General features: G+C 37.3%; 1 protein-coding gene across 1 annotated transcript in view; it reads right to left on the bottom strand.

Moving 5' to 3' along the window:
• Positions 1 to 14,627, bottom strand: part of OTOGL (otogelin like) — an 84,524-nt gene that overhangs the window by 31,458 nt on the left and 38,439 nt on the right. Inside the window, exons 26-31 of the mRNA XM_072330259.1 lie at positions 8,068 to 8,228; positions 7,471 to 7,606; positions 5,639 to 5,758; positions 3,088 to 3,204; positions 395 to 551; positions 237 to 263 (exon numbers count right to left, since the gene is read on the bottom strand). Of these exons, the coding sequence (XP_072186360.1) occupies positions 237 to 263; positions 395 to 551; positions 3,088 to 3,204; positions 5,639 to 5,758; positions 7,471 to 7,606; positions 8,068 to 8,228 (718 nt within the window). The remainder of the gene's footprint in view (positions 1 to 236; positions 264 to 394; positions 552 to 3,087; positions 3,205 to 5,638; positions 5,759 to 7,470; positions 7,607 to 8,067; positions 8,229 to 14,627) is intronic.

The following is a 14,627-nucleotide window of genomic DNA, read 5'->3' as shown; positions in this document are numbered from 1 at the left end:
TTTGAATAACCTTGACATCTTATTTTTGAAAGACTCTTAATAAAAGGAAAAGAGAACACATGTGTGCCCTGATTACTAATTGACTAATAATATGTAATTACAAATCCAAAATAATTAACAGTAACGGTGGGCTTCCCAAATCATCAAACAAATAGTTCATGTTTTGATGTCTCATATGCAACATCTAGTTGGATAAAATACTAGGAGGAACGAAAGTAATATTAAGCAGTACATACCTTGATTATAATATTCACAGTCATAAGCTAAAAGAAAAAGGAAACAAGGATGCTGTTACTATAAAGTAAAACAAAGATCACGCTTATCTGCAGGGGTCAAATATACCCACCCCCTTTCTCTGGGTGGACTGTGGTGTGAAGCCATCCCAGGTACATACCACAGAGCGAAGGAGATCTCCAGTGAATCACCGCTCCATGCTGGCAGCACTTGTGGGCATAAGCTGCAATACTGGTACACAAACACTCGCAGTCCCCACCAAGATTGCAGTTACATGTGTCTGTATGACAGTTCTTGACAAAAGAAGTCACATCAATCTGGAAAAAAGAAGGTGGGGAGGGGCAGGTGACTTGATTTGTGTTGCACCATTTTCAGCAGAGAGGTGCAAGGAAGGATCAACTGAAAGAATTCAACACAAAAATATGGCATTTTCTAAGATTTTGTACCTATGTTACAGACAAAAGGAAAATTTTAATCAATGACTTTTATCAAGTATGACTGTCCACACTCTTGCTGTTCATTGACTCTAAAGACCACAATGAAGATGACAGTTATGTCTTTTCACAAGGCAAATGCTGCCACCTATAGCCATCCTGTTAGCTTTGCATGAAGAACAATAAAATCAGAGCTGCAACTCTGATTATTGAGTTAACTCTGATTAAAGCAGTAACTTGACTGGGGCCCTGGGTCAGGGGAAGCAAGTTCGAGCACACGTCTGACATTTTACAACATACTTAGCCTTCAAATCTTCATTAGCTGAGGTACTCACTTCCCCACTCTAAAATCCTTTGAATTAAGACCGTGATGCTGACTTCTCAGGTTTACATAGACTATTTATTTAATGTTGAGCAAGATCTCCAAAAAAAACCTGTTCTCATTCAACACACTGAATCTTTAAAACAATGTTTCTCTTAGTTTGGATTCATTTATAGACTCCAATCTGTCTCAGCTGTAGAGCATTCCAATGGCACTCATCAGATTGCACAAACACCGTCACAGCAACAAGGCAGCACTATCTAACACTGAGACAGCTTCTCACCTGGCAGTTGCTGGATGCTGACAGAGATAAGATGACTGTTCTGCCTTTAGTGCTTGGAGAGAGATGCCATTTTACTTTCATTCTTTTTTCTACTTTTGGAAACAGAGATACCACTGGAGTTGGGACATGAGCCATTGAAAATGGCTATAGCACCTTAGCAGAAATTACCAAACAGCACAGTAGCTTCAGATTTCATCCTTTCTTCCATCTGCAGCACCTTATCGTGACAATCTGGGAGACTCAGACTGAAGCTCCTTTTGAGTTCAAGAGCTATGGAGATTTTTCTTTCCATTCTTCAGCTGCTGAATCCAATGCTCAGCTGAGTACTGCAGTCTGTAAATCCTTTCCAGCCAGGGATGCAAAATTGTGTCTCCATTAAAACTGGGTTTTCCAGCCTGGGCTGAACACTGAGGCTGGATGTCCCAGGGCAGGAGCTTGTCTCTATGCACAAGAGCATCTTACACCACCCACACAGCAGGAGAGATTCTGCAAGAGTGCTGCTCTAAGCACTGCGAGACCCACCCCTACACCTTTTATTCCTCCTAGCCTCCCAGAGGCCAGCTGTGCTTATTTTATTGCTTTATTATGTTTCGTGGTGTTTTTGTTGTTTTATTTTTCCCCTTGGCACCTGCCTGTGTAGGGAGTAGTCAGGTATCTTTGAGAGGTCACTGCACCTTAATAAGAGCAGTATTTTCACAAGTTCGTGAATAGGTTGTAAAAGCACCTGGAAGATATCCAGGTATTTACAAGCTATCTCAAGATGGATATGTGTGTATGAAAATACCTGAAAATGAATTAAAAGTCTTGTTTTGCACCTGACATGAATTTCTTGATATTAGTGTGCTAAATTCTTGGCATAATACCTGAAAAATTTAATAGGTAAGATAAAGAATGGAATGGAAAACGTCTTTCTTTGAGAGTTATTGTAATATAGCTCCTTAAAAACTCACAAAAGTTCATTTTTATTTATTACTTTCCACTTTGAAAATACACTCATCACTGTGTTCTCAGGCACACGCTCAAAAAATTCTTTACATAGTAACCAAAGTCAACATCAATAAATCCCCTGGGTTAAGCTACTGCAACCTCCTCTTCAGGCAAATTCCTGACCATGTTAATATCAAACTTCAGTCCTGAAAGTCAGGAGATTCAGCTGCGACATCTACTAATCTCAGTTAGTGTTAATAGTCACAAAGAAAACAAAAGTGAAGCAAAATATGATAGTGGTTCTTGCTTGCACACGTTAAGAAGCACCTCTGATAACTGAATACCTTTGGGAGGCTCAAACCAGAAAGAGACATAGATACACAGAACACATATTGCACTGGTGGACACCAAGGTGGAAAAAGATTCCCATACAACTTATTGTTGTCCCTGTCTCGTCTAGGCTGAGGTTAAGGACAGTCTTGTAACTCAAGTTCCATGCTCAGCCAGGTTCATCTAAATAAAACCATTTTAGATAAGCCAGAGACACACTACATGAATGCATACTTTAAAAATCCACAATATACACAAAAACCTTAAAAATCACATTACCTATATAAATCAAAAATATAAACAAAACCAAAAGAGAACAGAGCTCTGATTACCCTGTCTACTAACTCATGACTCCCAGTTACCGCTATAATATTTAGGCTCCACTTCTGAAAGGAACAAGGAGCTCTGCACAAACACAGCCCACACACACAGTTGCAGGGCTCTTCTTACTATTCTCCATGGCACTCAGACAGAGAGGAATGGCAAGAAGAAATTAATTGTTGGAATTTTAATATTTTCCTACATGAGAGCAAAACTGGCTTATTTAATAAACTTACCACATTGCGACAAGGTGCGAAAACATCACTGTACAAAATAGAGCATTCCTTTTTGGCATAAGGGAACTTGCTCTGATGTACCTCACATGGTCTTAGTGTTTCATTTGGGCTCTTGCACTCAAAAGCAAACAAAAACGACACAGACACGTATAAAAAGATGCATTTGCCATGGATTCAGGTACACTATATTCATAATACAATTGCATACTTGCGTACTGCAAAAACTAGAATAATGTTTACATGCTATTTTCTTTATCTTTCCCTTTCCCTGATCTGTTTTTATAATTGAAAACATTTGCACAAAACAGAATCTTTGTGTTTTGTTCTGAAGTACTAAAATGTTCCTGCTGTCTGCTCAGCACATTAAGACAAAATGTTTTCTTTGTGACACATTATAATCATTACCAGAGCAACCAACTGTAACATCACAAACAAATACATGGTCCAAATCCATCCCTGGTGGTTTTGTACTGACTTTAAATGGAGGCACACTACAGATGGCTGTAGCCCTCTAAGTTCAAATAAAGCAGTGGTAGGAAGAGAGCAACACATAAAAAATGAGTCAAAGTTCATCGTGATAACTCAAAAGTGGCTGAGATATAATTCCCTCTCTTTAATTCTCTCTTCAAGAAGAAAAACAAGTGAACAGAAAAATATAACCAAATGGCACTTAGCTTTAAGAACACGAGTTCAACCGAAAGCATACTCCCTTGCTACAACAGAGGAGCTCAGGAGGCAGCAGTGAGAGACCCACACACAGCATTGGGTTACTCTGATGATGCTGTGTGGGGATGTGCTCCTGGCAGCAAGAAACCCTGCAATCATCCCATTTCTCACTGTGCCAATGCCAGCACATCCCAGTAGCGGAGTTGTTGGGTTCTAGGCCGACAGTTACCAATTATGCTTTTTCCAGTGTTTACTATGCAGAAAAGATGACCAGGGTATATCTCTGCAAGGCAGATTCATTGCCAAGCCTGGCTGAGTGCAAGCTGCCTGCTAGGCCAACACTGAATTCAGGCCCTCAGTGTTCTGGCAGCCTCGGGGACTGGAAGATTACATGAGGTTTTACAAAAATGTGTGGCCACAAAGAGCAAGTGCAAGTCTGGGTTGCTTAAGCAAAGGCTGTAACATCCTCAGAGTTCATTGTAGGATTCAAGGTGTGCAAACACTGCACAAGAAGCCACTGATCTGAAAATTTAAAGTAATACATTATGGGATAGAAAGCAAAAAGAGAACTCCAAGATTTTTACAGAATAAAATCAAAAGCATTCCTGTTACACTTGCTTCTACAAGTATGCTTTTTAAAGGGAAGAGTATGAACAGAGCTCATCTCTGGAACCCTTCCTCATACCCTGCCAACACTGGCTCTGGTCACAAAGACAACAGTTCCAGTCCTTTGACAAGTGATAGGAGAGCACAACTCTTTCTGTCATTTTGAGGCGAAACCTAGTCCTTCTACGATCCTACAGAACATTCAAGAGTATTGCTTTTGCTCTCTTTTATTGATACTATTACACTTCATATAAAGTATTTATGTACTTTATGTACCACCTTCTAGATGAGCAGCAGAACTATAAACACATCTCTTTTGCTTGCTCACACAACTTAAACATTTTATGAAGTATAGAATAGATCCAAAAATGGGAAGATTGAGAGAGATAAACCTCAAAGGCTTTCTTCCAAAGCAGAAGTGATATTGTATTCTTTCATGAGGTGAGAGATATTGGTTCAATTTCCTGCTCTGAGTAAGGGAGAGAACAGATTAAAAACTGGGTCTTGCAGACATCCTAAGGAAATGTTTTGCAAATACTGATTTATTAGCAAGTTCATGAGGCAATAAGATCTTTCTCCTTCTTAGCACATATGAATAAAATAATTCTTGTGTGTTACAAAACCCAATTGCAGTATCCACTCTACAGCCTCCTCCCTCCTCTGAAATCTACTTTCCACTATGGATTATTCCTGATGCTTTTTCAAGCTAAGTTTCATAACTTCCTCACCTTAACTCCCGTAGACTGATGAATTTTAACTACATGCTACACAGACAGTCCCTCATGCACTTGTATGTAAGCAGGCAGCCACACGTGGCTGATGACCATCTTTTTCTCTCCAGTGTTCAGATCCTGTTTACTTTCAATATCCCTGTGCTTCCAAGATCAGATAAATGACAATTGTTTTTAAAACTGGACTGATCCTATATGTCAAAAGCAAACTAAATTTTGGGTGGCTCTGCATGGAGCCGAGGGTTGAAGTTGGCAATTCTCATAGGTCCCTTTTAACTGAGAATATTCTATGATTATACGAAATCTGTAGAAAATTGAAATCCAGACTATAATAATTATTTTATTTAGGGATCAGTGTATTTTTACCTGAAAATATTGGATCATTTCATCTAAATTCAGTATATGTATGTTACAGACATAAAAGTTCAAATATGTATGATGACTCAGAATTTAGAAAATCCCTGTATTTCATATACTTGTACTGTATTCATTTATAAATTAGAATTATTGACATTTTATTTTAAATCTTTTCTGGACATAGGACTTACCTGTCCTAGCACCCAGCTGTCTCCAAATACCTGTGCATTCCTCACCTCCATGTTGTTTGAAGTAGTCAGGTCGTTTGAAGTGTATTTGTCAAAATTTCCACACAAACCTACCAATTTACCCTAAATGAGAAAAAGGATGCATTTTTTACATATCTTAATAGTAATAATCAGTTTGGACTACAATATTCTTACTCTGAAGAAGATGAATGAAACTCTGATTTACACTTGGAAAATATCTGACATTCTGCTATGCTTACAGTAACCAATTACAAATCACTTTTAATTGATATTTGTTTGCCTTTTTTCTTCTACATACACATTCTTAAGTATAGTTCTGTGGTCTTACTACAAGAACACAGTCATATTTTTTTTCTGAAAGCTTAGTACTTAATCTGATCTGAAATTCAAAAGTTCAGGTGAATTACCTCGTAATTATGAAACTTGGCTAGCTGTTGTGATTGGAACTTGCTGTCTCATTTTTTATATGACAATAGCAAGAACATCCATAGTTCTTGGTTCTGTCAGCTAAGAAAGAGACAGTTGTAATATTCTTGTGTTGGAGCAAATGTGCTGCTGATGAAAAAATATACATGCATACATACACACATAGATACATAGAGAACGTGATATACATACAGTAAAATATTGTATTGGTTTTCTAGGGTACTGTGGCTCAGTCTAATGAACTCTTTTTCTATAAGGTCTGCTGCAGACTCTATCTTGCTAACCTAGAGCCTACGGAAAAGACTGCTACTGAAAGTAGAAAGAGACTGAGGTGTCTGTGCCCACATACGCAACTTATAGACCTAAGCCCCCTGTTTATTATTCTGTAAAACAGAATAATAGATATATTTTTTCTTTATCTGTATTAATGGCTAATAAATCAGCAAAGTAAGCATTTTCTGCCCATAGAGACAAAATCCTACAATAATGTTGCTTTAAAATGAGAGTAAATGGTTACTGAAACTTTGTCTTTGACTCCAAAATATCTGATTTGTTGTTGTTGTTGTTGTTTCTAGCATGAAGCCCTTTCATTTTCATTTCTTTTACAAAAAAGAGCTTCCTCTCAATACATGCAATCACTGCAGAGGTGGAGCAGGGATGTAATTACTGAATTTGCCTATAAAGTTACTACATCAGGACCCAGAGATTGAGTCACAGATGCACAATGGCAGATGTTGATGTAGAGAATGAATAAAGAGCAACTGGCAAGAGAAAGAGCCTCATATTCTTCCCTGCATCATGCCCTTAACACTGTCACAGTATACTTATGTGGTTTAAATGTCAGTTCTTGTCTAGATCCTTTCCTGTATCTCCTTTTTTTCTGTTTTTCTTTTTAATTTATACTCAAGACACAACATCATCTGTTCATCTCAGCAGCCTCCTCTGCAACTCAGGGTTCAGTTCTACCATTAGCCTAATACAACCTGTGTTGTGTTACCAGCCCTCTTCTACACTGAGAGCAAGGTATTTACTGCAGATTCATTTCCAGTGTTCTCGGAAACTGGGAAAATATGTGAGGTAACTCAAATCTAATCCTCTTTTCCCACTCCTTAACTTAGAGTCAAAGTTCAATCACTGTACGTCTTCAAGGTTACAAGGTGTGAAGCAACAGAGTAAACACACATGTAGGAACTACCCCTTTCTCTTCAGGACTCCAGTCACTAGATCACATTCTCAGTCATCTTACTTGGAAAATGCTAGCAGCTGTTGAATCGCTGTATCATTAGGAAAGCTAGTCAAGAAGAAAAGGTAATCACAGCAGTTCCTAAAGATATCGCACTAACAACACTGAGAACTACATAATATGTCAGGTTTTTGTTTTGGCTCACCTTCCATCGAGGTCCAACTTTAACATGCACCATGGTCTTCTTATCCCACAGAATTGTAATATCCTGTTCCGGAAAGTGTATCACAGTATAATATCCAGCCACCCAAATCTGATAGTTAGATTTGTTTTCCTGCCCCCTCAAGGTACTCTGACCAAAAAAAAAAAAAAAAAAAAAAAAAAAAGGATATTCATTAAGATCTAGTAAAGGAATTCTACCACAGTGTACAGCCAATTAGTAATGTAAAGTGTATACAAAAGCATGCTTTATCTGCACTGTATAACTGAATCAATACTATTACTAGAAATGTTTAATCCTGTCTTTTGGATCATTCAGGTTTGCTTTGATTTAACTTTCAAAACAAAATGTTGCAAAACAAATCTCAGCATGGTTTGACTCCCTGAGGTTCTAGATCAGTCTTCTTTGTATGAAAAAAAAAGAACTTGAAGAAAACAGTGAAAAAAACAATACTTTTTCTTGGGAGTTAATGGTTTATCCAGGCCTAGGCACTTATACTGCATCAACACAGACTGGGAGATATTTTCCAAAAATACGTTCCTTTACAGTCATAACTTCAGAATAGTTATCTTGAAAGGCAACCCAAAAAAAGAACGAAAATAACTAACCTGCTTCTCAGAAAGTTCACTAAAATAAATCTCAGAGTCTCCAACAGCGATGAAAATATTCTTCGAGCAAACAATATCATTATCAAAGCACTTTTTGTTCTGAGCAATTACGGATATATTTGAGTTATCTGTGCTCTGCAACATGAAGAAGAAATCATCATTTTACTTACAGATTCAGCTGTGCTTTGTTCCTGCATATTTATTCCAGCCTCCTCATCAAATAAGATAAACAACTTAATGTTTTCATGTCTTCAAAATTAAATTCAAGAAAAAAAACAATCAAGGAACTGTGTTTTAAATTCTAAGCTGTACTCTCAACAAACTCAGACTTTGGAGTTAAACAGAAAGAACCACTGCATTTAAGAGTGAGATCCATTTCTAGGAACTTCACAAACTCATAGGATGATCTACCCCTAAAATAAGGGTCTGGTTTAATCTTGTAAAACATGCTTATATGTAGAATCCAACGCTTACTGCACAGTATGGTTGTCAAAATTGAGACATGTTATTAAAAGAGTTTTATTTTCAGACCAAGGTACTTGAGATCCAGCAGTTCATACTCCCGAAGCCAAGAAACCTTCCATCTGTCAGTAGTAGATAAAACATTTTTTTTACAACCATCCATCAAAATTCAGAAACCCGTGAGTTATGCTCATTGGAGCAGGGAAAGGTTTCTGCTGATAATTTGTATGTGAGTGGGCATTTTAATAACTGTTAGGTTTTTTAACATTTAGAAGTATCATTTTCTCTGTTGTCTATTGATTTTCTGGAGTGCTGGCATCTCACATTCAAATATAAGCCATGCTCTCCCAAGCCCATCTCTATTGGCTGTTCAGACTGCAAATTAATTTTGCATTCTGAGTACATAAAATTGCTTTTGCAATCTCACTCAACATATCTGTTCATTCTCCTGCAGCTTCTGAGGTTCCTTCATACCCTAAGGGAAACACACATGCACCCTGTAATTACCCATGCTAAGATTGGCATTGGAACAAAGAAGACCAGCAGAGTTGATAACACTTCTACAAATAAAAATAAATTTGAGTTACACTCATCATTTCATTTTTTTTCCCTTTTATTTCACTTCTGTACCAACACTTGCAAGTCAACAAGATGCAGTAACTATGCACAAGACATGAGAGAGGTATGTTCATAACATTAATATGCCAGTAACAGTGCTTCTGAAAACAGCTTAATTTTCAATCAAATTCAGTCCTACAGTCATTAGAGACCTGTGACAGATATGAAATCAAAATACTGGAGGTGGCAAGCTCTGCGTATGAACTCTGAGTCATTCAGTCCCATAGGAGACACTTGGGTATTTCTAAAAACAGAACAGTGTTTAACTTCTCTTTTCACTCCCACCCTCCCTTAAGCCCTCTCTGAGAACATGACTAGCTAGAACTAATTGCAGATGCTAATAGGAACACTGGGCAAATGCAAACATCAGCTCTCGACAGCTAGCCAGTTCTGAGACCTCCTCCTGGCTCCAAGCAGCACGCTTGGAGGGCTCCACTCATCCACAACAGGAGGGATTGCTGCCCTAGTTTGCTCCCTCAGCGCCTCTCCCCAGAGCTTCAGTGTATCCCCATTAGGCACAGGGAGCACACCCCTGACTACTTATTCATTCTGTGCTTATCAGAGCTCAAGAATTAAAAAGCATATCAGCAATTGTTTCTCACCAGTTAGAAATACTGCATACAGAAAATATTCCTACAACAGGAAGCAGCTTTTTTGTTTGTTTGTTTGTTTTATTTTTTCCTCCAATAAAAGTCAAGGTGACAAGGCTGTTTTAAAGAACGCTTTCAATCTGGGGGAAAAAAAAGAGAAAAAGAAAAAAAAAAAAAAAAAGACGAAGTGTAGAGGAATTTTTCTTGCCATGCCAAAGTGCTACAACTTTGCATGTTTCACAAGGCAGAGGGTACTGCTGGCTGGCATATGGAAGACTCTACAAATGCGTGCAATGAGCATAAGGTACAGGAAACTGCTAGCAAGCTTTATGTTACAGTAAGAAACAGGTGGGTTGTGTGTGTTAGCAAAATAGTAGTTAAGGTGGGTTAGTTAAGGACAAGATGCCAGTGGTAAGGGCTATAAGACAGCAGCTCTTCACCACTTAGCAGTCAAGGTCAGTTTAAAAGCAGAGGAAGCTTTAGGGCAGAGTGAAGTTCATCTGTCCTGTTATAAAATTGTTTTAGACTGCACTCAGAGTAAAATTGGTCACTACCTTTTTGGGAAATACACTTCGTGTTAATTAAGCTATGCTTGCTGCTGGAGTCAATCCAGTAATTACTCGCCTCCGAGTCAGATAACAGCCCAAAGCATTTTTGGATTTATTGAAGGTGATGTGGTAAATTAAAAAGGAGACAAACTCATTAGTTTGGTAGATAGAATGCAAGCTGATCCATCCTACACTGGCCAAGTGAAAAGTGAGCAAGGAAGATACTTCCCTGCCATGAGTGAGTTCAGAAAGGGGCTTAACTTGCAGTCTGTGGGTCTAACTGATGCCTGTAACATCATTGCAAAGATAATTCCTCCTCTGTTATCTTAGCCTTATTAAAAGAGGGTCCTCTGTGTTAATAGGGAAGCAATGACTTCATTGTAAGAAAAGAGGGCTTTATTTTAAATAAGGATAGCTAATTCAGTCTAATTATCCTTCAGTAAAAATACACCTTTTTTGGCAATGAAGACAAGTCTTTGGAACAGCATTGGGTAGCTGTACTAGCTTTGCTAATTGAAACTGCTGCCTGTGCCTTCTAACAGTCCAGGCCAGTCCCTTCGGCTGAACAGCATCAACACATTCAAGGCACAAGTTTTTGTGTATTGTTGGGATTTGAGCCAAGGGTAAAAGTTGAGTTATATTTCAAGTTAACTCTGCAGCAGAGAGAAGGCTGGAGACAAGGAATGTTTTGCTGACCAAAGCCAGAACAGGGAGTCCTGAAGACGTGAAGTACTTCCTTACTTGTAGAACTGCACACTGGTGTTAAATTACTGGAAATGGAACAGGATAGAAATGTAGAGATGGGAATGCAGCGTGATGGTTTAGTAAAACTACAAGTAAAATAGACATTTAAGAAATAGAGCAGTTTCATCCAATAATGAATATTCAGTACAGTCTCTCTTTCCCTTTAAATCTTAGGCCCAAGCCTAAATATGAAAACACATTTATGGATTACGTATCTCTTGTGGCTCAGTGCTTTCAAGATAAGGTTTACTTCATATACAGACCATTGCCATTCTCTCCATTCATCTTGATTTTAAAAAAAAGGTTCTTTTCCCAATCGTGTAGTAACAACAAAATTCAAAGCTGAATTACTCCATTGCTGTGATGGTCTTCAAATTAGTCTGTATCTGCTATATAAGCCATATATTTTAATGCTTACCTATCACCAATGCAGAAGAAAGAACTAGGATTACTTAGATAAAGTGAGGATTGCCTTTTACTGTTTGGTAAGACAGTGAGTGCTTGGAAAAAGCACTGTAGTTCTTAGGGACTGTGACTTTGTGATAATGATCAAGTTCCATCTCTCTAAACTGTACTGGGCCAACGCAGCTATGCAGAACAGCCTTTGTCACTATTGTTGGAAGGATCTGAGTAGATACTAGGAACGCACCTAATAAATAGCAAGGTGGTGGTGGGGGGGAACTGTTGTTTTTCTTTCTATTTTTCTTTTTTTCTTTCTTCTATTTTTTTTTTAATTATTTTTTTTTTTCACAGTCTCTTTCCAGGGCAGAGTTGTTCTTTACCTTTTTAGGTAAAATGCACCCGAAAGGGGATGTGCTACAGTTCATCATGTGAAACCTACTTACGCTGACAGAAACTAGAAATAAAATGGTTTTCCCACTGCAAGAGTATCTTCCCACGTAAATTACCATATCCAGCCTGTTCCAACTTAATATCAGTTTCTTTGTGATAACATGGAGTTGCCAAGCAACAAGGAAGACAGAGTCACAGATCTGGGCAGTCAGTCAAGGGCTCATTGTCAGTCCCGCTTCTCAGAACATTCTTTTTCTAGACTTCGCTGCATTTTTTTTCCATATTCCTTCCTGTATAAAAGGCATAGTACTTCTGTCTTTTTTTTAAGTGGAGCTTGGGAATACTAGGGCTTATTTTTGATAGAAACTTTCTATTTCAATATCCCATTAGAAATTTATATCAACCAATAGCAAAACCGTGCACTGCTCTGACAGAGTCCCACAGTGCAGTCTGGGATAAGACAGTTTATAGGTGGCTACGTTTATTTTCTTAGAAAGTTTCATTAAAATCTCTCTAATTCCATTACTGATAACCTGATTTTCCCTTTTGTCCCATGTGCATTGTTTCCTTCCACATGCTAACTTGCAAACTAGGATGTCCACAAAAGCATCTATAGACATCTATAGAACCATCCAGACAACTGGACAGAGACAGATAAGCCTTGTTTTCCTTTTGTTTTCATGATCCATTAGAAGTTTGCATATATAGCCACATAAACAAATATATTGAAGAAGATCCAAATATAATGTAAAAAATAGACATTAATTCAAAAAGTAGAATTTTCTTTCTCCTTCCTGCATATATTAAGAGAAACACTATTAGCTCAATTCAGATAAGCTTTTGGAAACTTCAGAATTAACTTGATTGTTGTTTACTGTGATCAGAGTTTCTTCTGAAGTAACACAGCACTTGAAACCATTACCTCTGCAAGATTGAGGCAAGGAGAAGTATATTAGCATCATAGGCTAATTTTAGTGAGCACTTAAGTACAAATACTAAAGTGTCTTGGAGAGCAGGCAAACGACTTGGCACCTGACATGGTCTTTCTCTGTTAGCTCCTTGTGCCATTTTACAGGGCTGTTCATCTTCAGATAGTCAGTGAAAACATCAATTATTCAAAACACAGTCACGATTTACACCAAGAAGCACTTCTGATTGGAAGGTTTCTTTCTTTTTGCAGCTATGATAGACTCTCCTCTACCATTTCAAAATGATATGGATACATTCTGTATAACTTTCTTTAATCCGTCCTTCAGCACCCTGCTCAAATTTGTGTCATCGGTTTTCCCCATAGCTATTCAAACTTCAGAGCAATATTGTTCAAAGTCAGCAGATGGCACTGATACATGCTATCTCAGTTTAGGAGGAAATCCGCATGAGAGTTGAGTTACAATGCAATAGGAAGGATAAGAAGTGATGCTCTCACAGGAGAAAGACAAGAAATAGTAATACTACTTATTTTCCCCCTGATGTTCTATATTTCTACACAAACGTTTTAAGAAAAGCACTAAGAATCTAAGAGCTAAATTGCTCATAAGCACACAAAATTATTTCATTTCCTCAGACATAGTCAGAATATGTGACATTATCAGATAAAATCTGGCAAAGAAACCTGCAATAAGCCTATGGGATGTGACACATCCCTACTAGCACAGTATAGTTGAGTAGAGATGGAAGGGGCCAACATCACTGAATAGAATCACTGAAGAAAATTGAAAAGGAGATTATCCCAGCTACCGACTCAGACTACTTACAGGTGTCTGCTAAAGCTTTCACCTTTCATTAAAAGTGACTTCCCAAAATGACAAAATCCAAACAGAATAAACTCTCAAGGATTCTTAAGAAAGATCCATTGCAAGTAGGTAAATATTTGTACAAGCAATAGGAAAGATAAATCATCATATCAGTTTTTCTACACTGCACTGATATTTTGCAGTAATTTTTACGGCGGTATAGAGTTTTTGAGTCTTCTGCGGTTTTATCAATAATATTTTTAAAATCCAAATAAATGTCATAAATCTACACCTAATAATTTTCAGTCTGTAACAGGGAATGTTTTTCTTGATAAACTTCATAATGTTCTTTCCTTGTCAGCATTTCTACAGTTTGGAAATTTTGATGAAATTAGGTAGAAATAGTTGGGACAGGTCTGAGGTTTTTTTATTATATATATATATATATACATACATATAAAAGTATGTGTATATATATATACTTATTATTATTATTATTATTAAGAGAAATGTAGTAAGATTTGGGAAGAGATCCTTTAAAACAGATTTTCTTTTGATTTACTTATTTAGCTTTACCTGCTTGTATCAGATTTGGCTTCTGCACAGGTCACATCACTGCAATCCTTTTCTAATTAAAAATGAGATATCCTGAAGATTAAGGATTTGGGAACATTCAAGTATTTCGTTCCAAGTCACACTTTCTGAAACACAAGCTGTTCTTATATAGAAATCAGCAGCACAGTTGATGCCATTTTAAAATAGCTAAATAATTACTAATAAGGGACTTGTTTGTATTGTACTTATATTGTTTTATTAATAAATGCATGATAAATAAAAACATTTTATTGCTGCTCATTTGTACTGATAAAGCATAACAGAATAAGAAAAAAATAAGATGGGATATAATGGTGATAAATTTGTCTTTTCTGATCTCCAACAAACAAAGGTCTGGACATATCGGGAACTTGCAAAAAAGTCCTTTGTTATTATTATTATTATTATTTTAATTTAATGAACATTAAATGTGTTTATTTGTACTGCTCTAGG

Source organism: Excalfactoria chinensis, chromosome 1 (genome assembly GCF_039878825.1).
Source record: "Excalfactoria chinensis isolate bCotChi1 chromosome 1, bCotChi1.hap2, whole genome shotgun sequence".
NCBI classification, from domain to species: domain Eukaryota; kingdom Metazoa; phylum Chordata; class Aves; order Galliformes; family Phasianidae; genus Excalfactoria; species Excalfactoria chinensis.
Note: the sequence above shows the minus strand (reverse complement) of the source record. Positions and strands in the feature narration are given on the sequence as shown.